This window comes from Schistocerca serialis, chromosome 2 (assembly GCF_023864345.2).
Source record: "Schistocerca serialis cubense isolate TAMUIC-IGC-003099 chromosome 2, iqSchSeri2.2, whole genome shotgun sequence".
Classification (NCBI taxonomy): domain Eukaryota; kingdom Metazoa; phylum Arthropoda; class Insecta; order Orthoptera; family Acrididae; genus Schistocerca; species Schistocerca serialis.
Genome location: NC_064639.1, coordinates 647,996,071 through 648,011,389, shown reverse-complemented (window position 1 = coordinate 648,011,389; position 15,319 = coordinate 647,996,071). Strand labels below are relative to the sequence as shown.

Here is a 15,319-nt window from a genome sequence, read left to right as displayed (position 1 = left end):
CAACCTGGAACCAGTTGATTATCCACTCTGATCACAGTTTCGGTTCAAATGGCCCTAAGCACTAAGGGAGTTAACATCTCTTGTCATCAGTCCCCTAGGCTTAGAACTACTTAAAACTAACTAACCTAAGGACATCACACACATCCATGCCCGAGGAAGGATTCGAACCTGCGACCGCAGCAGTCGCGTGGTTCCGGACTGAAGATTCTAGAACCGCTCGGCCACCGCGGCCCGCCATCACAATTTTCGCAGTGGTACCTGGAACAGTGTGAAATGCATCCTACATTTCCATCCTCTGTGTTTTTTACCGATGACGCAACGTTCGGGCGTGATGGAGTCTTCAACATGCACAATTCGTATGTTTGGAGTGAGGATAACCCACATGCCACAGTTAGTAGCGCCCATCAAGTGCGGTTCTTCGTTAATGTGTGGGACGGTGTTGTTGGGGACTGTTTAATTGGGCCGTATCTGCTACCTAGGCCATTAAATGGTAGGCGCTATTACAAATTTCTCGCCAGAGCATTTCCAGTATTGCTGGAAGACGTGCCGCTCCCTAGAAGACAACACATGTTTTCCCAATATGACGGGGCGCCGGCACATTTCAGTCGTCGTGTGCGTCGATTTCTGGACCGACGGTTGCCAGAAACGTGGACTGGCAGAAGTGGTACTGTACCATGGCCTGCTCGATCCTCAGATATGTTCCCTCTGGACTTTTTTGTGTGGGGAGAGATGCGCAACCTTGTTTACACAACTCTTGTTGCATCAGAAGAGGATCTGGTTTCCCGAATAGTAGCAGCAGCAGGAACAATTCAGGATACTCCTGGGGTTTCTGCCCGTGTCAGACAGAACATGATCCGACGGTGTAACCTTTGTTTACGTGTCAATGAAGGCATTTTTGAGAATCTACTGTAACTGAAATTGGGTTATGTTAATGTGATGTGTCTTGGTCATAAAAAAATGGAAAAGTGTTTGTTGGTTTAATTAATTTGCCGCAAGAGAAATCTTCCTCTACCGGTTTAAATACTCCTCATAGGGAAAAATGACATTAGGGAAAAATATTTGTTTTCATGTCCCCAACCTCCCAGAGTTTTTCGGTTTAAATACTTTTCACCCTGTATGAGCGTTCGTCGATAGGGAAAATTTGTGTGTATCAGGACAAAAGTGAAGACACATACCTTGTTCAATTCTTTTTTGTTAGAGAGATACAGGATATATGAATGCTTCGTAGTACCGCACACGTAGTTATTGTACGTTGTCTTTGCGGCTTATGTTTTTTATAGTAGAATAATAACTGAAACAATTTTTGATGTTGCTGAGCAATAGTCATAGAGTAATTTTTGAATGAACACACCTCCCTTTGTTTATTTACCTCTGTGTTATTTACCCTTCGCTTATGGGTCACACGGTGGATCACTTCACAAATGCTGTTAACGGGTAACGCAGAGCGAAGCTGGAAGCGTACGATGCGAAGTATGGATTAAATGAACAAAAATAAACTCAAATGGCGGTGTGTTCATTTAAAAATAACTGAAATAGCTGTATAAGAAACAGTATTCTCTCTATCTCAGTAAGACGGCCGAAAAATAATTTCCTTCCGATCCTTTAAGTCATTTTACTCTTCATGAAGTCTGTTAAGTTAGTGTAGTTTTGTGTATTTCTGTAATATCTTGTAATTCGTTTTTCTTTTAATTCCCGTACTCCTCTCATTATTAACAGAGACAGTTTTCTAGCTTTGGTAATTTTACATTGTGTAGCATACTACCTGTTTGTATCCTGTGTTATTGTTTTGTCTTATCTACTCGTTTCAATATACTGTGATTATAGAACTTGTTTTATTTCAGCATCAGTCCGTTGTTATGCGTACGTAACTTCGACCACCATAATAGTTAAACCAATGTCTACAATCTATAGACGTCACAAAGTGGAATCTGTAATCTGTAACCTGCAGTCCTATGAAAATTACTTGCTAGTTGACGTCTGTCACTTGCCCCTAGAGTGTTGCCACATCGGACGCAGGTTACCGCTCGGTTACAGGTCACACGGCGTGTCACTTCATAAATGCTGTTAATGTGCTACGCAAAGCAGTGTTGTGAGCGGACGCCGAGAAGTATGCGAGATGCTCTGTTCACAGCTGTTTTTAAGTGAAAAATGACTTAGTTGTAGCCCTAAATTTAAACTCATGCCATAACCTAACCACTGTCCCCTCAATCACGATCGCTTTGTTCACAGCGATTAAAGGTGACCTCTAAGAGCTATCATTGGTTACCAGAAACTGTCCTCACAATGGCTACACAGACCTGCCGCTTTGTCAACCGCTGAGTAGTCCCGGTTGGTACCTGGTTGTAGATTATAGGCCATACTGACAGATTCAAAACGAAAAAAAAGAATGATAGGAAGAAAAATAATGGGCAAATAAAAAAGTCAATACAATAGTGAAAATGACATGGTAAAGAATTAAAAAAATTTAAAAAAAATTATCAGTTAATTGAAACTCAATGACAATAATAACGAAAGTCTTTTGATAAGATTTAAAAATTAAAAGTACTGTGCTCTCCATCACGAGTTTCGAAACTGCAATCTTCTACACGAGAGGTTAATGCGCTACGCCACTGCAATACATACGGTTCTTATGACTATGACTCAGGTATTCCAAGTAGCAAAGAAGAATTGCAGCTTTCAAAAATTTGACTTCACGTAATGTCGCGCGAAACTTTTCTAATGTAATCCGACCTCTCTGATTACAATAGATGTGCATGTGACGCTGATTCGCGTCTAGTGCGGAAGGACGGAGCAGTGACTGATTAGTGCTGCGGAAGAAACGCGTGTATATCGTTAGCATCGTGTGTGTGTGTGTGTGTGTGTGTGTGTGTGTGTGTGTGTGTGTGTGTGTGTGTGTGTGTTTAGTGGTTATCATGCGCCGATGAAATACGAAATTAAAATGCCGGATTCAGGAGTCGAGATCCAAACACAACAAGAAAGAGGGCGAGACATGGGGAACACCAATGGTGTTGGCAGTTTGGCAATGGTGAAACGTTCGGGCGTGACGATGAGCGCTCTGATTGGAGGAAACGGGCTCCAGCGAATTATAACGTTTCCAGTGTTGAGACAGCTATATGGGCACCTTCCGGAAGTCAATAAATTAAAACAATATTCCATCTACAGCTATCTACCAAATAAGTGACCAGGAGAACTGAGAAACATATTAATAGACTAAACATTCTCTTCACTTGCCAAAAGTTTCTTTTTTAAGACACGACAAGTTTCGAAGCCTACAGCTTCATCTTCAGTTGCCATCAAATAATTATGGAGGCGTAAAGTCAGGCGCTCAGTCCGGAACCGCGCGACTTCTACGGTCGCAGGTTCGAATTCGGCCTCGGGCATGGATGTGTGTGAGGTTAGTTAGGTTTAAGTAGTTCTAAGTTCTAGGGGACTGATGACCACAGATGTTAAGTCCCATAGCGCTCAGAGCCATTTGAACCATTTTGAAGCATAGAGCTGTGGCAGTCAGTCCAGTTAGCCTTCCGGGGTCACACAGGCCTCAAACAAACGCATCGGAGCGTTGGACCGGCAACCGCGGCGCCCACCTGTGCAGCCGACATGGAAGTGAATTACTTTTTACTCTTTATGTGATTGTTAGATTTTTATATTAAATTAAGTAGTATAAGCGGTAGCGCAAGAACAGACAATATTAATATTTTTTATACATTATGACTTTCTGCACAGTCAGCTACATTTCTGGAGCATCATACCTTTTGTTACCATTATGTCATACACACTGTAAAGAATCTAGCCACACCCGAAGAAAAATCGCTGGAAAGATGACAATAAAATTTTAAGAAAAAAGTGCTACCTATCCTTCTACATCAAATTCTCTGAAAAACTTATGAATAACAACCTATTTTATTCTTTCTGAACAAGGTATTAAACCATTTGTGCCAACATTTGGCTCCAAATTTATAAAGTTATTTTTTTCATACATCGGCTAGTGTAGCTGAAACTCTATATATTGGATGTGACAGTTCTTCCCATCAGGCATCCCTAGCGATTTTTTAAATCTGAAGTAGTTATATAAAATTAGAATAAAAGCGAATTTGGAAAGGTGGACAAAACTATGTGATGAAAGTGAAAGAAGGACGAAGTCAGTTTTTCTAACATAGAGATTTTCTTTTAAATGCTTTGTACATTATTCGCAGCAGAAACTTAGTTTTCGCAGAAAACTAATCAGTGAAATGGCTTGTAGAATTTTTTTGTAAATGCTAGCTGTATTAATCTGATTCCTTAAAATCACAGGACAAGCTGAAACTGGACCTCTTCGCGTTCTTGCCCACCATCGAGCCGGAGAGTACACCAGGCGCTGTCCTTACTGAGGATCCACTGGAGCTCCTCAAGAGCGGGAAGTTCCACAGAATACCGATAATTTTTGGTATCAATTCACGCGAGGGAATCTTGTTCCTGCTAGGTATGTATAGGAAACCGCTACTGGTCTGTAAACTGTAGTGCCAAAGTTAATAACGAAATATAAGTCCCATTAGAAGAATAACAAATAGCGAGAGCATAAATCATTTCTTTGCTTGTCCTTAAGTTTTTTTCTCTGCAACAAATTGTGATGGTCTCCCTGGGGAGCAAACACACATGCATCTACTGTAAAAATTGGACAGATGGCTCAACAACTAACACAGAAGGAAGGAAAAAAGAAATCATTCTAGAAATTACCACTGTGTTAATATACTTGATTCAAATTATAAGAAATACAGCAAGGTAAGAAAGCGATTCCAAGAGAAAAGAAACGTCTCTGGAGATACAAGCGCTTATAGGAAATGACGGGAAAGGACACTGTAGCTTACCATATCGTTAATCTTGAGAAAATGAGAAAGGGACACAGAGATTTCAGTAAAAAGACCTTTCTAGATTAAAGAAGAAATTAGAACTGTTAACACCAATTCCTACCGAATGCTTTGAAGTTTGTCAGTTAATCTCATGATCTCATCAGAGCAGAACATACTCCGAACAGCACCACAGTTATGAGAGTAAACATATACTCAGATGAACTTCTTTTCCTGTCTACTGATAAAACGATCGAGAAGATGCTCCAACAACTGCCGTCAAGTAAAGACGTATTATAACCCATTATTCTTCACTGAAAGATGATCATCCACAACTATAAAACTGGACTGACTAAGTGATGTATATATTACATGAATTGTAAAGCAAATACGTACTCACAGAATACAGAAGCAAATCTTGACTGTCAATGGGAAAGAACTAGTTACACATAAAAACAGAAGAAATGACCACATCCTTCTTCGTAAATATAACGAATGTGATATCAGTTATCAACGTGAAAATGCATTAAGGCTCAAATTTAATATGTCCAGCACAACTCATAATTATCTGAAAAAAGCACTCTAAGAGACTAGCATTAAACTTTACAAGGAAATGTCATTGCCTGCTGCATGAAGCGGAATTGAGACCTGGACTTTCTCAGCAAACGATTAGTCCAGCATCGAATCCCAGATGTGATTTCTGAAAAATACTTTATGGGTGTCCAGAATGAAGACCTATCGGCGGAAATTAAATATATTTTTAATAAATGAGAAGTTCTCAATGTCTGGAGACTAATGGAAACACCCATTCGCCCCAGTGGAGGATAAAAAAAGTGTTCTTAAAAGTGACCACGATAAGAAAGGTCAGAGATGTCCAAGGAAACGATGGAGTGATCAGTAACTGTTATACCAGATGGCGGCGGAGCAATCGTATGGCAAAGGGAGAATCAGCTGTCATTTACAGATAAATGTTAACGAACAAATTGTTACAGTTGTAGAGGTACATGTTTTTATTCCCTAAGACTTTTAGCTTATGGATGGCCACTAAAATTCTTGATGTCTCTGTTCCGTGATAGATTATACTGCTTGTAACATTACCTGCAATCGTAGGTCTGACATCAGTTAAAATCTGAGTCACCATGAATTAAATTATCAGAAATCCATATAACGGATGAGTTATTTTTACTGTAGAACATTCCAGGTGATTGCAGTTCCTTTGATAAATGTCCTATGTTAGATGTATTAATAAACAAGTAGACACTTTAGTTCAGAATACGTGGTTTATTCCCAGAAACAGTTAACAGAAATCACAATCACAGGAGCCACAATAACAAATATCAGCCATGTTATTTCAGTGTTGTCAACTTAATTTTGGCAGACAGTCACAAAAAATACGCTAGCTGTTGATCACACAACCTGCCCCAATGTTCTCGATCGGGATAGTGCAGTGGTTACCACGCTGGTGTCGCGTTCGGGAAGATGACGGTTCAAATCCACATCAAGCCATCCTGATTTAGGTTTTCCGTGATATCCCTAAATCGTTTAAGGCAAATGCTGAGATGGTTCCTTCGAAAGGGCGAGACTGCTTTCCTTTTCCATTCTCCCCTAGTCCGAGTGCTCCGTCTCTGGCGACCCAGTGTCGATTGGACATTAAACTCTAAACTCATCTTCCTCCTCCTGCCCTAAGGTCATCTCACCTTGAAGTGCCCGTAGGATCTCCTAAAAATCTGCAATTTACCTTGTAATAGAACTAGGCTGCCTCATGGCAAGCAATATCTTAAGTTATTATACTTCTAATACAGAAAAGACTGCTCTTTTGCATATAAAATGAGTCGAAATGTATCAAAATGTGGTGGCAATAATATGTGAGTAACTTATTCCTTCCACAAATAGTTCTGCCATCTTAGCAAAATGAAACTAATTAATATTTACGAAATTTAAACCGCTGTCAAATGTGGTTTCCAGTGCGTTATTTTAAATCATTTGGTGTGTTGATCCAAAACTGGTTTAATACTTTGCGTGACTGCCACATTTCCAATGTTATGGATAATTTAATATTGAGACAAATATGTCAAAATATTTTGTTAGTATTGATTCACATGATGTAGTTGGGATTCATTTATAGTTGAAAACATTATCTTACATCCCATAACATTAATTGAATGCCCTATATATTTGAAAACACATTTTAATTGGACTTCTGATGTAACGTAGCACACTTCTTTGTCCCCATCTGATACAATTTAATTTGCAAAAAAATGGTTCCCCTGCAAAAAATATTATCTGTTTGTGATCTTTACTTGTTATAGATCCTCAATGTATGGTAGCATAATATGAGGTAATGGAATTATCAGGTTTCAACATTCGAAATATGGATTACCATTAGAGACCTCAAAATAAAATTTCTGAATTTTTGCTTGGAATATACAGAATCAGCAACCAAACTGCAACTTCGTGTTGTTGTTAGAAACATCAGCAATAATGTGTTGTTAAAACATGTATTACATACAACAAAAATTGAATTTACGAAATATCATGTTAGTTTAGGATCAGAGAGTTCTTTCCAACGTGCTGTGATCGACTTGGCTTCGATAATCGATAAAAAGTTACTTAGATTATACGTCAGTACCCCCAGAATTTTACCCACGTGTTAAAGTTAGGTGTAATATTCTCTCACTTAGTAGTAATAATTTCTTTCAAACAACTATACATTTCTTTATGCAAATATCAACTGTCTTCCTAATAAGAAATGGCATAAAACACTTTGCAGAGAAACACGATTAAGAAAACTAAAGGTCATTCTAAATGAGCCAGTTTTCTCAGCAGACTGTTACACAATTTCTTCACGATTCTCTTGTTTCCTCTATAGCAAGGATCATCCAAGAATTCATTTCGAATTCTTGGTTACTTAGCCCTCAGACCATAACTTGTTAAGAAAACGCTTTTCAGATTTAACATGAGTAATTTCCATCAAACGAATTTGGTTGCCCAGTTCAAGAGATTCAACGTATATCAGTCTTTTGCAGAACTAGATTTTCTGGTCATCTGATACGCCAGGAGAAAGGTTATGTCTAAAGTGCTGAATGAAATCTGCACGATGGTATTTTTCCCTCTCCTGAACAACATTTTACAGGTACGAGTATGTTTGCCCACAAGCTATTATTACCACAACTACTTAAGTAATATGGCCCAACAGGTTAATGTAGAATATTCAATTATTTTGTAACATCAGCAAGTTCTTCAGTTGGCAAGACATTGCTATGAGTAACAGTTTTGTTAATCTTACCTACAGGGTGGTTATAATTCAAGTTAAACTTTGAAAACGCTGTAGAAACAACAACACTGGTCAAATGACACCTAGTTGCAACGAAATATTATCACAGAAGGGCGAACACGTGTGGCAGAAGAAAAAAAATAGTGTGAAAATTGATCAACAGATGACTCTGTATATGTCAGAATACGTAAATCAAAACACCTGTCATGCACACAACCCACTAAGTTGGTAGAAACACTCCGGTTACAAGGCTTTTCCTCCATTCGTGTCTGCGACATTCGCCGTGACTGTCTCAATGCAGGTTCACGCTCTGCTTGTAAAGCTGTATTGCGAGAACGATGACTGCACGCGTCGCTCTGCGAAGTTTCGGACACTAAAGGATTTGAAGAAAAGGCGTTTGTCCAGTGACTGCAGTGGGTTTGAGGAAAAGAGTCGGAAATCAGAAAAGACGGGTTCTAGTGGTGTGAAACCTGGTAGAGGGAGGAAACTAATTGATTCGACGTCAGTGGAAGCAGTGGCCACAGCAATGCAGGAGGAGACGAGTGGCTGTGTGTAAACGTGTAGTGCACGGAGAATTGCCCGAACATTGGACATACCCGGTAGTACGGAGCGTAAAATCCTACTAAACATGCTTCTTTGTTTTCCATTCAAAATTACCCATGTGCATGAGTCGCTTCCTGTTGACCTGCCAGCAAGAGAGACCTTTGCTTTAGAATTTCTTGCTCGCATGGAAATGGACAATGATTGGCCGGAGAAGAATTTGTGGACAGACGAAGCCCACTTCCATCTGACAGGATATGTCAATACACAGAATTGTCGAATATGGGCATTAGAAAATCCACTTGTAAATCAACCACTACCAATTCATCCTGAAAAGGTCAGTGTGTAGTGCGGCTTTATGGCATCATTATTGGGCGATATTTTTTGAAGAGACAGGTGTTTCCGGTCCTGTTACCTGTCCCGTCACTGGTATGTGCTATGTGTGTCTTTTGCGCAACCACGTCATTCCAGGTCTCCAACAGCGTGGATGTGTGTATGGGATCATTTTTATGCAAACTGGCGCACCTCCGCAAACTGCAAATCTAGTTAAGAAGCTGCTGAAGCGCCATTTCGGAAATGCTAGAATCATCAGTCGCCATTTCCCTACAGCCTGGCCGTCCTGGTCACCTGATCGTAATCCGTGTGACTTCTGACTGTGGGGTATCTGAAAGATGTTGTGTTCAGTGTTCCGATTGCAAACGTAGCTGCATTGAAGGCACGAATTGCGCAACACGTTCTGAACATGACCCCGGAAAAACTTCGATCATTTGTGGAGCATGCTATTTCTCGATTTCAACTTGTTGCAGAAAACTATGGACAGCATATTGAACATGTTTTGCGCCAGTCACTCGGAAATTAATAATCCGATTTGATTTGGTTGATTTGGACTGATGCTTTTTAAGCGGTTTTTGGCTTCAGGACAATTAAAAACCGATTTTTCCCATCCGATGTGATATGACCTTACCGTGGTTGATGGGATTACGGAACTAACAGAATAATACCTGTACATACATGCACACTGAGTAGTACAGTTTGTTTAACGTCAAATGTGCATCTTAGGCATTGTTGTATGATTCGTTTATCATTTGTTGTCGACCACTATTAAGTGATGGTGCTTACAGTGCCATCTGTTGCTACATTTCGTAACTATTTATTTTTCTTCAGCCATAAGTTTTCCCCCTTCTCCGATAACATTCCGTTGCAATTTGACGTCATTCTGACCAGTGGTGTTATTTCTACGGTGATTAGAAAGTTTAACCTTATTCATAGTCACCCTGTGCTTTACTGGACACTGCATCTATCTGGGTCTCTGTACTGTTACTGAGTGCTGTTATTTGTTTTTGAAACACTTCATTCAAGTACGTAATTGGTTTTTTAATTCCCTTTCCCCTGCTAATATCTTTCCATTTACATTTTTGAACCTTTTCTCATTTTCCTCTTTTTCATTGAAAAACTGTACCTTCTTAGTATCTGTTTCGGATCTCAACAATTTTTGTATGTAAGGTATTGTTTGTGACAAGTAATTCACTTTGATATTTAAACTGAATCATTCATTCTATAATTAATTTCTCTTGCCCACATTCTCCCTCTTGAGATCATATCTGAATTTCCTTTTATAATACTTTACTTCGTTTGATCTACTGAATTTATTAAAAGTCTAATTGAATCAAAAATTTTTCTTTCATCTCCTTAAGACTTACCATTAAAATCCGACCCAAAGTTTACCCCCTTCACATTTGTCAGTTTCATGTTCTCTCGTCACTTCTGAGTTAGACATTATTTCATAAACGTATAAGTACTCAAGAAACAATGACATGCAGAAAACACTTCGGTGGTTGAAATAAAAAGCATAAGTACTGTACTTATGGTCTTGTTACACCACACGGATTTTGAATTGTGGTAAGTTTTTGGTGCTGTTGTTGTTGACATCAAATTCAGGTTTCCCATCGACACAGAAATACTGGATTAACTTGTGGTGACCTGCTGCTGTAATTAATTTCAGATTCAAACAGAGGTGCTGCGCTTCTCATCCAAACGTAATTCTTCCTGGTTACACTTGTAAGGGTAGCATAACCCCTTTTAGATTTTGCGGTTTTTCGAGAATTTCATTCGTGAAATACAGCACAAGGCTATCCCAGCAGTGAGATCCACAGCGTTAGCTATCACTGAATTGAGTGAATTTTCACAAGTTTCTTGTGGCTGAAATTTATACACATGTGCTTCACATGCTGTCAAAAAAATTAAGTAACAACAGCTATCGATAATTAATGTGAGATTCTGTTTATATTTTAACATGGATAATACTATTATAGGAAACAGACACAATCCATTGCTTCAAAAGTGAATGCAGTTAATGTGCAAGAGGTAAATTATATAACAGAGGTCATTCACACGTTTGTTACGTTTCACTCATATCGTTACGTATCTCTTGAAATTTGTTTTACTTGAGATACCATTTACGCCACTTTCATTTTATCATTGAGTTCATTACCCTTTATCTCCTCTACCTCCTCCAAACTAAGTATCACATTTTTGAAAGCGGAAATTCAGAAGAAAATAAATCAGTTTTTCTTCTCATGCTCGGAGAACGAATTTCTGTTGTGGACTCCTTGTTTCACAAGACTGTAGGACACGATTCTTTCACATTTATGTAACCATTGCCCACGTTCGATGTCAACGTGAAGTAACCATAGATGAACCAAGGGAATATTAACAGCACCTGCTCAACGACGTTCGGCGAACGTTACTGTGTATGGGCCTATGTAGCAGGTACGTGGTTCATGCACCCTTACTAACTGCGGTTAATCACCGACGAAGACAGGAATTTGCACGCAAATACCATAACTGGACTTCCGCTGAGTGACGAGTGGTGCGCTTTTCAGGTGAATCAGGTTTTGTGAGCCATCGGAAACAAGGCCGTTGGCGTTATGGCGTGCAAAGTCTGATAGAAAATACCCTGCAACAATGGTCTGAGGAATGTTATGGTGCCATTCCGTGGATGATCTCTTTATTCTGGAAGTGGATCTATCGGGTTTTGTTCCGGCGCTCCTCATTTATTTCTGCATATAGGGCTCTCCAAGATACTTTCAGGGTTTGTTTACTGTACACATTCCTGATACGTTATCCACGATCTGTAGATAACAGTATTCATATTTATAGTAAAATAATCATATTTATAATGATGATCAACAGGATTGACAAGCCTTCTTAAAAATTGCTGAATATATTTTCCGTCAAAGAACACCCTTGCAAAGTGGAGTAACGTCTAAGTAACAGAGATGATGGTAGAAATGCTGGAGGAGTAATAAATAAGGAAATGAGATGTTCTGAGGAACTGCGAGAAATAATAGGGTATGAAGTTAGTAGATAACATGAAAGAAATGCATATATGGGAATGAGAAAATCTGGGAGAACGAGGTAATGTCCTGGTTCGTTATTGGACGGGAGGAAGACAGCGTTTTCTCCTTAGTAGTAGCGCTCTTAAGTTTTTATTTTTTATTCTTTCTTTCAGTCTAAACGCCAGAACTTTAATGTCACTCGTACAATATAGGCTTTCTCGGCCGGTATTCTCTTCAGTTGAAACTTCCGGGCTGAGAGGCCGTGGTCGATGTATAAAATTTCTACCTGACCAACACAAGTATGTACCTATCCTTGTGGACCATGTCCACGACTAAATGTAGCTTATTCATCCTTGGCACGACGGCATCTGCCAGCAAGTCGCCTACCGGCGTCACATAGCTTACACCAGGATGAGTTTATCGTATTCCCCTGGAGACCAAACTCTCTGGGTATAAATCCAATCGAGAACCTACGGGACCACCTCTACTGGGCTGTTCGTGAGGTGGATCCTCAACCGAGAAACCTACCGCAGCTGCCCACGGTGCTGAGGACGGTATGGCTACAGATTCCTATCGATATCTTCCAGATCTCCATTCACTCTCTTCCTATGAGTCTGTCGGTGGTCTGGGCTGCAAAAGATAGTTTTTCAGGCTTTTAAACGTGGTCACGTTAATGTAACAGTATATATCAGATACAAATAGTGTAGCATCTTCCCGCCTGAGCCGTAATTTTGCTCCAATACTTTCTCATAGTTACACATTCCTAGAGAGGGCACAGCGTTTACAATTAGTATTACCAACTGAAGCTGGCAACGTCAGCTTTTCCTTTAAAACACTCAAGGAAAGGAGTTGCCGCATCAAAATGAATTTTATATATACTACAGAAATATCAAGCTGAGTCTGCGTTTTCGAGAAAGGAAATAATTTTAATGTTCATTTTTGTCCGCAGCAATCAGCAACAACGAATCTGCGATGCGTGAAATCAACACAAACTTCCACAAAGCTCTCCCCTGCAACCTGCCTGTGAAGAAAGACGACCGTGTGACAACAGCTAGAGAAATCAGGCGCTTGTATTTCGGTGACAAGCGCCTAGATGGATCTACTATCGAGCTCTACGGAGACGTAAGTATTTATACAGAGTTACCGCTCTCCGTTTCGTGCAAGCGAAAACCGACACTGAACTTCTTACTTAGTGAGGCATAGCGTCCTTAAAAATCGAAGTCATAAAAATGCACAAGAAAATTGGAATCCGTAGAAACATCGTAGTTCAGACCAAATACATGAAGACATGTGCATCACTTTGTATTGCGCACTTAGGTGACGTATTTTTTTCTTCTTTCAGTTACCTTTGTGGACAGCTTACCTGCAATTGTATTTTTAGCGGTCAGTTCACATGGCAGCTACAAGGAGCAAGGTAGCCGAACATGTGTGTGGACCCATTTAAGCAGACTTTTTTGTTATTTTCTTTCTTTCAGTTTTTGTAATTATTCTTGTGAGTAGCGTTTTCACATAAAATGTATTCGACATTATACAATTTTCATCGAGTAAGTGACTCAATACAAATAGAAAGCCCAGTATATATACGATACCCGTGGCACAACCAAGTTTCCTCTGTATGTGGAATGATGAAAGTATAATTTGGAACTACTCGTACTATCTAGAGCATATTTGGTGCATAATCTTTTGAATTCTTTTCCGCGGAGTCTTCGTTCTTGGCAGCTATTAATCTGGTATATCTGAACTTATGACTTGATGCTATTAAGATCATTCAGAATCTTCCAATACGTGGCCTGTAACTTCAGTTTTGTCTCTTATTGGTAAATATTTTATAGTAGCTGCGAGATACTTATACTTTTCACATACTCCTGGATATTCTTCGATAAGAAATGACCTCTACAACGGTTGAAACAAATGAAGTTTGCGTTCATTTTGTTCCAGAGTCATTCATATTTTAAACGTAGTAGAAATAAATAACGTCTGTAAACAGGAATAATTTCTTTTGCTACCACTGTTCATTTGGTTTAAAATGAAAGCATGTTGTTGAACCTATGTGATGTTTCACAATCGCTGCTGTTGATAAATGATAGAATGTAGATATAATCACAATAGCAGCTACATGGTGGATATCGTCTACACAAAACCAGATTAGATACGTTTGTCAACTCAGCTCAAAAGCTATTGACGACCTGGTACTTACTGTAACTGTTGTTCCAACAACCACAAGCTGTCACATATGAACTCAACAGGCAAAGTAGAACGGTTCGCTTCAGTTATACATGTCAAGGACGTGAAACTCTTTTCAATTTGGGGCACTTGCTCAATTACAGAAGGCTGTAGAAGGCTATCAGTCGTGGCCATGTACAATGGAACCGCCTACAACTCTCCTGAAGTGACAGAGGGAAATCGAGGAAGATGTGAATCTGGCGGCCAGATAGAAACATATCGCTTCTACTGTACACTGGATTTCACGGAGATCTCTGATACGTATTGAAGACTGTGTATTAGATAGGCAACAGTAAAAAAATGCTCATAAATAATCAAAACATATTTAGTCCAAGGCCAGAAGGCAGACTGCACATATTCCTCTGACAAAGTGAAGGTGCACTGCGCGAACATGGCATTCTAAATATGAATGTGTTGTCTATTATTGTCATAATTCATACCACTTTCACGTCATTTGACCATATCTTCGGCTGCTTTCCACTGACCAGTTCAGGAAATAGGCGTAACTTCGCATAAACACTACGATGATGTAACTGTGATGTGCTGTTTTACTCCTTCTACACGCTTTCCGCAAAAGTCTCTAGTGTTTGGTTGTACGATTAAAAGTGGGTCTAAAAGTGGTGTGCTAAAAACAGTAGTTGGTTTCCGCTGTTGCGGTGTTATTCGACAACTCTCATATAGTGAAATCACCGCATATGCATCTCTTTATGTAAAGAAACAAACCAACTCGAACATATCGAGTGACGCAGCGCAGTATTTAAGACGCTAGTCTCGTAGGCAGTAGATCTGTGCATCAATTCTTCCTCATTCCGTTTTCAAGTAAGCACAATGGATTAAAATTATGCTGTCCCTATCAGTTTACACGCAACTGCCCCTTTACGAAGCATAGGAGGTAAAACAGTTGTCACCCCTAGGAGACTCCACGCTAATACTGTGCATTATCACCCCTTGATAGCGGCCTTGATTCGGCGAGGAAGAAGATTCACAAGTTTCTTCAGGTCTGCTATTGAAAGCTGAATCGACTCGTTGATGATTAGATCCCACACAATAACATAAATTCTGGAGATGCTGCTTTCTACGCTTCGCCCCACCTTCCAAATAGTCCCAGGCCTATTTTATGT

General features: G+C 39.6%; 1 protein-coding gene across 1 annotated transcript in view; it reads left to right on the top strand.

Annotated features, from left to right (window-relative positions):
* The window catches only part of LOC126455657 (juvenile hormone esterase-like), a 79,654-nt gene that overhangs the window by 49,486 nt on the left and 14,849 nt on the right, over positions 1–15,319 (top strand). The window contains exons 6-7 of the mRNA XM_050091424.1: positions 4,291–4,459; positions 12,925–13,097. Coding sequence (XP_049947381.1) covers positions 4,291–4,459; positions 12,925–13,097 — 342 coding nt within the window. The remainder of the gene's footprint in view (positions 1–4,290; positions 4,460–12,924; positions 13,098–15,319) is intronic.